Here is a 13032-nt window from a genome sequence, read left to right on the forward strand (position 1 = left end):
AGGGTGAGCATTTAGATTAGTTAAACCAAGTTAGGTAATGATAATTATTATTTTTAGAAACTATATTACTATATAATTGTTTGAGGGTCAACCTGCTAATCTTAAATACTGATTGCTATATATGCCTACCCCGCCACCAAAAAAAGTTCAGAAAATGGAACTGTTGATCAAACTAGGAGACCAAGGTAGGACTGAGTTCAATTTCAGTCATCGAGTTTTTGTTTCTGTAGCATTTGGAGGACTTACCGGCTACCAATGCATTGAATAATTAAATTTGGAGTCTTTACAAAAATAAATAAACACAAAACGTATTGGCAAAGAATTGAATTGATGAAGTCCATGAAATTCTAGAACTTGTTCACATGTTAAATGAACTCACCTTGACCAAATTAAACTAATATTATTGCAAACTTCCAAGGATTATGCTTTATTAATGGTAAATTTTAATTCAGTATGTGGCTTCCTGAATTGTTACTACATGCTAATTAAACTAAACCCCAAGCTAACTAGGGTTACTCCTTAATCACCAGGGTTTAAACCATAGTACAAATTACGCTAATATAGTCGATAATGATTGCTTTGGTGATGGAAGCACAATAATAAAAATTTAGAAAAAAAATAAAGTAATATTAACACTAGCTAATAGTACCATTAAAGCAAGAAAATAATGTGAGAGGGGAAGAAAAAAAGGAGCTAAAGCACTTTCATTGGTCCCATATCATGTCTCCTCACTAGCTAGCGCCCTTGATGTGATCTCTTGTTCAAAATTATTATTATTTTCTTTTTCTTCTCTCCCACTGCAAATTTGTTTTCTTCTCCAGCGAAATTCCTTTCCACCTTCTCTCATACTCAAAGAAATAGTAAAAAACAAAACAAAATTATCACTCGCCGGGATGTCTACCAACAAAGGAAAAGATATAGCGGAAGGATCGTCGTCTGCTTCTGCTACTACTACTGATCATCAACAACAGAAGCAGACTTCGCAGCCGCCGACTCAGCTGAGCCGGTACGAGTCACAGAAGAGGAGAGATTGGAATACTTTTGGGCAGTACTTGAGGAACCAGAGGCCGCCAGTAGCTCTTTCACAGAGTAACTCCAACCATGTGCTTGATTTCCTAAGGTACCTGGACCAATTTGGAAAGACCAAGGTGCACGCTCAAGGATGTGTGTTTTTTGGGCAACCTGAGCCTCCTGGCCCTTGCACCTGTCCGCTAAGACAAGCTTGGGGTAGCCTTGATGCACTGATCGGACGGCTGAGAGCTGCTTATGAAGAAAATGGTGGGTTGCCAGAAACAAACCCATTTGCAAGTGGGGCTATAAGAGTCTATCTGCGTGAGGTGAGGGACTCTCAAGCCAAGGCTCGGGGAATTCCGTACAAGAAGAAGAAAAAGAAGAGAAATCTAATGAAGGCAAATCTTGACCATAATCCCAACATCTCCATGCAGCAATCTTGAATCTCGACCGATCGCCCGTCTTTCTCCACAAAATGGTAATTTCATATGTTGCTATTTATAGTATAGTAGAATCTATAGATGGATTGCTTTTGATTTGGCTATATATAACAGCATGAAATTCAGCTTCATGAATTATATAACCAGCTGAATTCTGGGTTTTTGTCAATTATGTTACATGAAGTTTTCAGTCCCTGATTATTTCGATAACAAAATTTCAGCCAATGTATAATAGGTAAAGAGAGAAAATAAGTATGCTAAAGGACGTATATATGCATCTTCAAATCGTAGCGATCTAGCGATCTCAATTCAGTAATTCGTTATAAAACCCTACGGCATGAATATTTTAAACCCTAATTGCAGAGCAGCTAGCTAGTTGCTTAACTTTATTGTTAAGAGAAAAGACATAATAACAGCACCTTAATTAGTAACTTTAACTTAATTATTTTCTTTGACAGACATTTGAAAGTTGAAACAACCTAAAGTATCTCTCTCTCTCTCTCTCTCTCATGCAAAATTATGGGGTTTTGTGGGGTTTTTCAAAAAATATATATAATATTTTCATAAATATGTTTTTGCCTTTTTGTATTCATGGCCCTTTTGGGATTCTGCACGATCTTGTGCTCGCCATGAATGGACACAAACAGTATCACTGTTGACATTCTTACTCTCACACACACACATATATATATATATATATATATAATGTTTTTGTCATAATCTTGATGCAATTTTATGATGAGAGATCTAGATGGGGGCAGTGCGTACGTAGGATATATAGACCAAATGCTTATCTATCTCCTGGGTGTTCATGACACATTAGCCATTAATTACTAAGATCTCATGTACCATTAACACTAAATCTTTTCAAGCTGCACAAGATTTGTCTTGACCTGACATTAAATAATTTACATTGCTTTTTCTTCCCTTCTTTAGATTCACTATGATGGAATGTCATTATCTTGGTTAATTATTCAGTATGCAATGAATTGACCTCTGCACCTGAACCAATTTGTCTTTTGCCTAAATCGGATGGGATTAATGCTAGCGGTAACTGCTTAATGGCTTGATTAGTTTTCGATAAAAACATTGTACGTATTACGTGTTGTTTGGATTACTACGTACATATGATTAAACATACTAATCCAAAATATTCGTTTTGTCCAAATACAAAATTAAAATTGAATTACTACGTGTATCGAAATAATGATTAGTGTATGTGTGTAGTTTGAGGAATGCTAAGGGAATTCTTTCAAAAGTGGGACTCATTATAGACTTTGCCAAATCATGTTTTTGGCACAATATTTGTTGGCATGGGAATTGACGTCTGTGAGGTGACAATGAGTTCATAGAGAGACACACTTTGAGAGAGTCTCCTTATCATTATCCATATAGTTGATCACAACTGCTTCTGTAATAATGTCCTAATTAATAAGAAAACATTTGGTTCCAAAATAAGAAAACAAGTTTAATATGAAGAAAGTTGAGGTTCCACCATAAAAACAATTGACAATATAGGAAGTAGCCCAACCTCTTAATTATAAGCCCTTGCAAGGTTTCTCCTTTCACCAATATGAGACTCTTTTATCTTCACATCCTCACACGCCCCTCAAGTGTGGGGATTTTCAAGCCAAATATGACGTGGACAACACGAATTGGGTGACGTGAAGCGCATGTGGCCGTTGGGCTTCACACATGGGTCAACCAGCTCTAATACCGTGAAGAAAGTTGAGGTTCCACCATAAAACCAATTGGCAATATGGGAAGTAGCTCAACCTCTTATAAGCCTTACAAAGTTTCTCCTTTCACCAATGTGGAACTATTTTACCTTCACATCCTCACATAATCTGCTTATATATATTTTGTTAAAATGCATTAACTTCACCATTTACAATTTAATCTACGCCAAGTGTTTTAATTAATCTAATAAATTAATTCTTTGAACTCCTATATCCTCATACTAATTTCAGGCGCCAAATAGATTTCCAACCCGAATGCACCAGGAAAGCTTTGGAGCCCCCCTCTGGACTGCAGCATTCAACTCCATGCCATCAAGTCCTTTTGTACTATTTTCTTTCGCATTTACTTGTTATTTTATGAGGTTTGAAACATGAAGGCGGTGATGCATGAAGCTGAATTGAGTTCATTAGTAAGTTCTCTCTATGGGCTCTATATTGCTGCAAAAGTAGTATTATATTGTTCCTAATTTTGAATTATGCTGGTTGAGAATTTTACATATATATGGAATTATTGTGGTTTCTATGAATTTTTATATATACAAACTCTATGATCAACCATCCACATTTGAATGCTAATCAAATGAAAATTGAGCTTCTTGTTTGTTCAAAAGATTGATTTCTTCTTCAGACTCTTATCAGACTGTGTGTCGCTAAATCATTTATTCGTCTTTTATTTACAATTAACCCATAGTCCTTTGTTTTCCCTAGGCATCTAGGGTTTTTCTATGTTAAGGATACAAGCGTCCTTACGTAATGAAAATTGAGACTTAGGCTCATCAGGAAGACGGAGTTCTCTTCTAACTCGTACCCTTTTGATCGGTGGATTCAGATAGGTGAAGAGTGCTTCATGCTCTCTACTATTCTCCTTTAGTGCATTAATCCAACTTGTTTATCTAACTGTGTATTGGCGTGGCCTCCTCAAATCTAGGGATGGCCATTAGGTACCCAAAATAACAAATGGGTATCTTGATACTTGTTTTAGTACTTCATCGCGAGCCAAAGGAAGGGGTACCGGTGAGTCTGGTTACACAATGAGTACTGACAACTGTGACAGCTGAGACGTAGGAGATGTTGATGATGACTGGCTCCATTAGAGATTTGGGTCACTGATGGCTGGTTTCCCATCCTTATGGGCATAATTACATTGAAGCAACATTTATCAGTTCTTGAAGACCTCGGAGATATTGATGACGAGATGAATGACTTAAGGATAGAGATGTGCATCAATTCCTACAACATGATTTAGTTGCTAGAATAATGCTATTTGGATTTGATAACATTGTTGACCACCTCTCTAATAGATATTGACCCTACTTATAAAACTCATTAATATAATAATAGATATCAACCATACTTACAAAATTCACTAATATAATAACGTGGTCAGGAGAGTGGTTAGTAAATGAACTCCAAATATCAGCACCCTATTTGCTAACTCATACTTCATGAACCGTGTTGAGACATCCAAGTCTATTATATATATATATATGCATGCCCTCATATCATGTAGCGCATGTACTAATGAAGGTTCATGATGCTGTTACTATTGACGCTAAAAATATCATCATGCACTCCTTAGTGAAGATCGGATTAGACGATTGGCTAAAAAAAATCATCATGCACTCCTTCTCAGTGAAGATCGAATTGGATGATCGGGCTGAGGGTTGCCCTTTCTTTCCTTCACTCTCCGTTCCCTAATATGAAACCTGAGTCATCAAAGCCTTTCTCACTCGACTAGACCAATCACCATGTATGACTATTTGAATAACATTATTAATTAATTAGTGTCTTTTACTTTTGCCGTGCACATTGACGGTTGCTTCATACCAACTAGGCAACTATATGTGCCTCCTCATTCACGGAAGGGTTTTTTGCTTCATACAAAACATGGATTAGCAACACAACATCGTTATCATATCGAATATCTCACCAAGCTTCTTCTTCATGTGTGTGTACATGCACAATAGAACATTAATTTGTACAAAACTTCTTGAAACAAATAATTGAATAGATTTTGAGAAACTAGATAGTCATTTCATCATGGACGTGAGAATATCATATACAAAACCCTCCAAGTCCATGGTAAAATGACATTAGTCTCTCAAATTGTCATGTCTTAAAAGAGTTTTGTGCAATGTTCTATCGTCTATGCCTACTTGTGCTTTAGATCATGTATTGAAATTTCTGCACATGTGTGTGTGTGTGTGTGTGTTTTCTGATCTAGTCATCCATGTGAACATCTCGTAAAGCCTTTTGGTATGGTTGTCAACGATTCATTTCCTCTTTGATGAGTGATGAAATTGTACAGATTCTCTACACTCATGAGTGAGGTGATTACTTAATATATCCCAGCTTAATTTAGTGACTTTTATTAAGACACCACTATTTTCCTGTTATTTTTCTAGTCACAACCTCTTCAAACAGTAATTGCAACTCCCACAAGCTTAAAGTCACAACCTCTTTGAGATGGTTGTTTTACAAATGAAAGGAATGAGCTCTCAGAGACCACTTCAGGTTAGTGGCGATTTCCATTAGGAGTTCTCTTCTATCTCGTACCCTTTTGATTGGTGGATTCAGATAGGTGAAGAGTGCTTCTTGCTCTCTACTATTCTCCTTTAGTGTATTCCAATCTAGTTGTGTATTTGTGCCCCCTCCTCACATCTACGGATGGCCATTAGGTAGCAAATGGGTATCTTGAAACTTGTTTGCGTGCATCACGAGCCAAAGGAAGGTGTACCGGTTAGTCTGGTTTCACAATGAGTGCTGACAACTGTGAAATCTGATACATAGTAGATGTTGATGATGACTGGTTCCATTAGAGCTCTTGGTCATTGATGGCTGGTTCTCATCTTTATGGGCATAATTATATTGAAGCAACATCGGTTCTTGAAGACCTCGGAGATATTGATGATGAGATGAATGACTTAAGGATAGAGATATGCATCAATTCCTGCACATGATTTATCTCAAATGCTTTGAACTTTTAGAGCATGTTTTCTGCATCATGGATCATTAAAGGTATTGAACGACATAAGAAATCCATGGTCAAAATTCAGTAATTTACGATTACACGTCCATATATTAGTAGAATAATGCTATTTAGATTTGACACCATTGTTGGTCACATCTTTAATAAATGTCGACGCTACTTATGTATATGAAATCCACTAATATTAATAACGTGGTCAGCAAGGTGGTTAGTAAATAAAGTCCAAATATCAGTACCCTATTTGCTAATAAGCTTATACTTCAATGAACCGAGTTGTGGCATATATTTTCTATATGTGCATTCCCTCATATATGATGTAGTGCATGTACTAATGAAATTCATAATACTGTTTTTATTGACACCAAAAATGTCATCATACAATCCTTTTCAGTGAAGATCGAATTGGATGATCGGGCCGAGGGCTGCCCTCTCTTTCCTTCACTCTCCATTCCCTATTATGAGCTTCTTCTTCATGTGTCTACATGCACAATAGAATATTAATTTGCACAAAACTTTTTGAGACAAATAATTGTACAAATTTTGAGAAACTAGAGTCATTTCATCATGGACGTTAGAATATCATGCACAAAACCCTCCAAGTCCATGGTAAAATCAATGACAGTAGTCTCTCAAATTACATCAAGCCTTTCAAGGAGTGTTGTGCAATGTTCTATCGTCTACGACGACTTGTGCTTGAGATCATGTACTGAAATTTCTGTATACATACATACATATATATGTTTTCTGATCTAGTCATCCATTCCAACATCTCGTAATGCCTTCCGCCTTGGTTGCCAACGTTTCATTTCCTTTGATGAGCGATGAAACTGTACGGATTCTCCAACACTCATGAGTGAGGGGATTACTTAATATATCCCACCTTAACGAGTGACTTTTATTAAGACACCACTATTTTCTTTTCCAGTTACATCCTCTTCAAACAAGAATTTGCAACTCCCACAAGCTTAAAGTCACAACTTTTTTGAGATGGTTGTTTTACAAATGAAAGGATGAACTCCAGAGAGGTTAGTGTCATTATTTAAGACAAACCCTAGATCAAATAGAGATTATAATTAATAGTTTAAATATGATCGACAATCTAATAACACAACATGTCGAATCATTATGCAAGAGAGAACATTTTTTTCATGTGCGTAAGTATATCTACTTCTTTACTTCTTAGTGTAAATAACTAATACAGTAAATATTTAAAAAAATGTATATTACGTATATTATCTATGCAAATCACTCTCTTTAATTATGCTCCTAGCAAATATTCCCTTGATTGTTGGTGATAAAATTTGATTAGTGTAGGCCATATATATATATATGACATCTAAATTCTAATTAACCTATTAATCGGATTTAAAAAATTAGCTAGGGAAACTCAAACAAATAGATCACCAAAACCTAAGTAGTATATACCAGGAGGAAAAGGATCGGGAAATCCTAAGGAATTCGTGATCGTGATCATTCATCATCGTACATTGTGCAGTCAGTTTTTACTAGGTGCTATTTACATTTAATTTAAAATTTAAAAATTTAAAAAAATTTATAATCATATGATATACGATGAACGGTTACCAAATTTCTAGAATCTTTAGGAAAATGATCCGGCCGGGATCCAGGTTGCGTGTCTTTCCATGCAGATTGCAGAGTCACAGATTCAATAGTCTGTACGTAGGCAACAGGCATCCCATGAGGGTGATGCCAGAACCTGTCATCTCATCTCCCATCACCACGTAGGTTGTATCCTAAAGTGACAGAGTGGAAAATCTTTGCAGATCGCCACCTCACCTCAAAGTGCGTCGATAGGTTTGGACCACAAAACCGACACACCACTAACTAGCTAGGGTTTTTGTAAATTAAAAATAGTAATGTACAAAACAATACTATTGACTTAGTGATCTCGATATCAACTTCAAAAGATCAACCAATTATTTGTAAATCCATTGCCATTCATCCTTATACAGGATTATGATAATCAGGGCTCCCCAAGTGGGAACATAATTATTCAAAAATTTTCTCACCACACAACCATCCGAAGTTCACTCATCAACTTTATTAACATTATATTTAAAGAGATAGATGCGTGATATTATTTTTTTTTACATTTTTTAACATTTTTTTATGAGATTTACTTTATAATGTATTTCAATGATCCAAAACGTTTATCTTTTAAGCATTCTCTCAAAGATCATGTCTATAAAAAATCACCAAAATTTGAAACCATATGACCGTTAGATTAAGATTTTAGAGTTTCTTTGTAGAACCGTATTCGTCCATTTTCTTCATTACAAATAAATGTCTTAAACACTTAATGGTTTTGAATTTGGCAAATTTTTTAGATGATATATAAATGATGATCTAAAAGATAGACGGTTTTGATCGGTATAAAATATTACAGAGTAAACTCCACAAAAACGTGTCAAAAATTGTGTTAAAAAAAGCAATGCTACATATCTGCTCCATAATTGATACCCAACTTTGTCCCTTTTATTAACTTTGTTGTTCATAATTAAATTTAACATATTAAAATTAATATACAACCCTTTTTACATACACCCAGTAAATTCTCTCTTTCAATTTTTTTTATTTTTTTTAAAGAACTTTTATAACATGAATACACTTCATCACGGCATTATGTTACAATCGCACGCTGTATCACTGAGACAAAATGGTGGCTTTTACCCTTATCACGTAAGTTGTTCTCAAATTTTCAATTGCTAGGTCCAAAAAATAATCTGGGAGGTCGACTGGGGTGTTACGAGAAAAAAATTCTTAATTGATAGCCTAATCGAAGACTAGCACTATCTTGCATCCAAAAACAGAAAAAATCAAATGCGCGCTTAGAAGAATAGAGAAATGTTCACGGCCTAGTGTCTTGAGTCATGTATGTATAATAATACTCAGTAATCGCATATAAATGAGCTAGCTAGCTTACTACTCGGTGCACCTGAAGAATTGCAGAGAGAGAGAGAGAGAGAGAGAGAGAGAGAGAGAGAGAACATATCAACAAGATGAAATGCAAAACCTGATGAACTTTTCACTGATTAATGATGATGTATTACAGTAGCCTTGTCTATATATTGAGCTCTCAGCTTCCTATACAAACTGCAAACAGAAAATACTGACAGACTTCGAATAAGATGATTACAACGGATGGCACGTAGACCACGCATATTCTAACAAAGAACATTACAACATACTGGTTTTGTATGACGAAAGAGAATGGAGAACGATTACTTGTTCAAATCGGTAGAATTAATGGATCAGCACTCTGTCAATATATGCAAATGTAGATAGTAGGAGAAATGATAGCTAAAACTAATTTCTTCCAACAAAAAGAAATTCATTTATTCATACCAGATATCGTTGTTACAAAAAGAATTGAATCTGACACGTAAGCTCTCCTTTCAACACGGTCAGAACCTTAGAACTCCGGTGAACCCTCAACTACATGCGGAAGGAGAGACCAGCCATGCTGCTACAAGAATATGCTGTGAACTCTCAACCGAAGGCCAGCTTGTGAAATAAAATTTGATGAGTCTAGACAACCAATTCCCTCGGTGTTTGTGTTTCAAGAAATGTGTCATAATTCAAGCTTCTTGCAACTTCGAAGAAATGTTTAACTGCTTCTTCAGGTGTCCTTACTAGAACACCATGCCCTAGATTGAGAATGTGTCCCCTTGGCCCTGCAGACCTCACCACCCTGAAAATATTGCGTTAATTTCAGAATTACACACAATCCAGAACTGAAACCAAACCACAAAAGATCAAAACACTAAAATCCCTTTGATGATCCATAAAGAATAAAGTAGAAGTTAACAATCGTTTGAAGAAATTTTTATTTAATTGAACATCTGAGCCAGTAAATGTTTAAGGTAAGGAATAAATTCCAACCAGTTCCCAAGTGCTAAGCTAGTTTTTTTTCTTTCTGTTTAGTTTTAGGTGGGCCTATGGACTCCCTGCCACGCCCCTCCCCTTTCCTCTTACTAGCACAAATGTGATATACTACCCAAATGTTAGTTTTAGGCATATCAGTTGGAGAATCCAATCTGGTACAAATTTAGGCAATTGGCTGCATCTGATCTCACTACCCATTTGTTTTCTACCATCATATAAACCAATGTTCCACACATATCCAAGTTCATATTGAGGTAAGGTTTTGAATAAAATTAGTTGCAAGTTTTGAGATGTTCCCATAACAAACCTTTGAATTTCTTCGGTCAAGGAAGGAAGAGGAGAAAATAGGTAAGCAGGATCCACATTTCCCTGTACACTGATCTCACTACCCAACCGTTTTCTACCATCAGCTATGTCTACCGTCCAATCGAGCCCAATCACGTCTACACCAGTTCCTTTCATGCGCTCAAGAATGCCACCATTCCCATTAATGTAGAGAACAAGTGGTGTTTTAGGGCATCTTTTCCTTACTGAAGTCACGATCTGCAATTTAAGAACAGTAACGTGTGAGCAGAAGGAAAAGGAAGCAACTTATATGTACCTATAAAGAAAATCACACGTGCAATTTCCATATGCACCTGTGTGAAAAGGATTCCATTTAGGGAAATATATATGTGACACTTAATAATGTGTGTCCCTACTCCTTATGCATATATCTCCTCCCTCACCTCTTGAATATAAGGCTTCGACCAGCTATCCCACATGGCTGGTGGTAGTTGCCCACCCCATGAATCAAATATTTGTATGCAATGTGCCCCTGCTTCTACTTGGAAAACAATATAGTCTGATATTGCCTGAGTCAAATGCGAAAGAAGAGCCCTCAATACATGTGGTGATGTATGGCACATGCTCTTTATTTTTGTATACGTGGAAGTTGAACCCCCTTCTACTATGTATGTAGCAATCGTCCATGGTGCCCCTACGAAACCCAAAACAGCAGCATGCCCACCAACCTGAATGAAAGAATAACTGAGAGAAGCATGTGTACGAACATTGAAAATATAAGAAGACATGTAATGATCATTCACAATCTAATAAAGTCGATCTTCTTTTTCAAGCATGTAATAAGTGTCTAATAGCTACCTCCCGCCGCAGTATCTTTAAGGATTCCCCCACAAAGTGTAGTTTGTCCAAGTCAATCGGATGCAAGGTCTTCAAGCCCTCTTCAGAGACGATGGGTGACTGAATAACAGGACCCCTGACGTCCTCTATGTCAAAGGGAACACCAAATGCAGGTAGAGGCGTAAGTATGTCAGAGAAAATAATCACTCCATCAGGACGGAAAGCTTCCCAAGGCTGCAAAGAAATTTCCACAATGAGGTCAGTTGTCTCTGACCTCTCTCTGAACGATGGATATTTCTCTGCAAGCTTTCTGTAAACAGCCATATACCTTCCTGCTTGGCGCATCATCCATGCTGGAGGCCGACTTACAGGATCTCCTCTTGCAGCCTTAACCAAGAGTGGATCTGGGAGCAGGAAGTGGGGAGTTTAAAAACAAAACAAAAAAATGAAAACATTTTATATAACAATGAAACCACATCTTCAGAGAAGAGTTCCTAAAATTAAACATCAAACGAGAGAAAATATTAGAGGACATGGCTCAACATTATTTGTTGCAAGTATTAGTATGCATTAGCAAATATAACAGCTAACAATATTCTAGGGCAGCTTCAATACTGATGGACTTTTAGGGCAGCTTCAATATCGATGGACTTTTCTTTTCACCACATTACAGGGATAGTCTTAGAGCTCTCACAACATCACAGATGCATGACCAAGAGTGTCTTCAAAAACCTTTTCTTTGATCCTTTCATCAGTCGGTCCTAAATCGACCCTCTAGAGACTCTATTCTTTTAAATTCATCTTCTTTTTCGGTATCAACACACATTTATAACTTCATATGTCGAACACAAAACACCTTACATCTTCGATGACAAAATAGAAGCAACTAATCAGAATCTGGGTACTGAGAATTAAATTACTTTTTTTTCTTATATTCCCAATGGAAATTACTCATTGACTCACAAAGAAAACCAAAAATCAACAATAACCCATATCACATAATATAAAAAAGATCCCTAAAAACCAACCAAACAATTAGACTTAAAAAAAAAGAACATATATTTGCAAAGTTGGGGGGAAAAGAAGCATACCAGAAGAGGAAGAGCATGTTACAGAAACCTTTCTGTGGGGGCATTTTCTTTTGGAAGGAGCCGAGAATCCAGTGACAGCAGTAGAAGTAGAAGTTGCCCCTGACCGCACGAACAAGCTCGATGACTTCCATCCCAGAGAGCTGTTCACACTGCACATACCAAATTTCAGTTTTAAGGATGCCCCAAGTGGCCCAAATGCCAAATTTAAAGTCAGAATTGAAGTTCAAGAAGCAATGGAGAGAGAGAGATTGCCTGGCCGGAGCGGATAAACCCATTCCGGATGGATGGAGAGAGAGAGAGTGGGGGGGAGAGAGAGAGAGAGAGAGAGAGAGAGAGAGATGAAGAGAGACAGGGACAACGGTAAAGTGGACGATTTTTATTACATTGGGCTCTGCCATGGAGGCCCTGTTTGACCAAAAAAATACAGGAAGGCCCAAGATAAAAGTAAAACACGAGCCAAGACGAGTCCCCTTGTTTTTACTTGCCGTGATTTGCTTTCAAAATTTTGACAATACGAGTTTCGGCATATCTACAAATAAAAGGATTTTATGGCGAATAATTTAGCGATCTGTAATCTTGATTTAGACTTGAGTAATTTTTATTTTGATTCTCCTTCTTGTTCAGTTGGTTTTCTTCGTGAGAATCGACTTGAGATGTTCCCGTCTAAATTTATTATTGCGTAATTTTGTTTGGGTTCTTGCTTTTAGCCTCGTTTTTTTTTTTCAACCAAAAAG

At 36.7% G+C, this 13032-nt stretch overlaps 2 protein-coding genes across 2 annotated transcripts; one reads left to right on the forward strand and one right to left on the reverse strand.

The window, feature by feature from the left end:
- Nucleotides 1-758: 758 nt before the first annotated feature.
- Nucleotides 759-3722, forward strand: LOC137716047 (protein LIGHT-DEPENDENT SHORT HYPOCOTYLS 10-like). The gene is made up of 2 exons (XM_068455441.1): nucleotides 759-1489; nucleotides 3422-3722. Exon 1 carries the CDS (start codon nucleotides 894-896, stop codon nucleotides 1452-1454), a length of 561 nt encoding a protein of 186 aa, XP_068311542.1. The 5' UTR covers nucleotides 759-893; the 3' UTR covers nucleotides 1455-1489; nucleotides 3422-3722.
- A 5492-nt stretch (nucleotides 3723-9214) lies between these two features.
- Nucleotides 9215-12612, reverse strand: LOC137715596 (uroporphyrinogen decarboxylase 1, chloroplastic-like). The gene is made up of 6 exons (XM_068454937.1): nucleotides 12551-12612; nucleotides 12299-12447; nucleotides 11229-11611; nucleotides 10814-11098; nucleotides 10393-10628; nucleotides 9215-9891 (listed from the first exon to the last, which is right to left on the reverse strand). The coding sequence occupies exons 1-6, from the start codon at nucleotides 12571-12573 to the stop codon at nucleotides 9729-9731; spliced, it is 1239 nt and encodes a 412-aa protein (XP_068311038.1). The 5' UTR covers nucleotides 12574-12612; the 3' UTR covers nucleotides 9215-9728.
- Nucleotides 12613-13032: the final 420 nt, after the last annotated feature.

The sequence above is a fragment of the Pyrus communis genome, chromosome 14, assembly GCF_963583255.1.
Source record: "Pyrus communis chromosome 14, drPyrComm1.1, whole genome shotgun sequence".
Lineage (NCBI taxonomy): Eukaryota > Viridiplantae > Streptophyta > Magnoliopsida > Rosales > Rosaceae > Pyrus > Pyrus communis.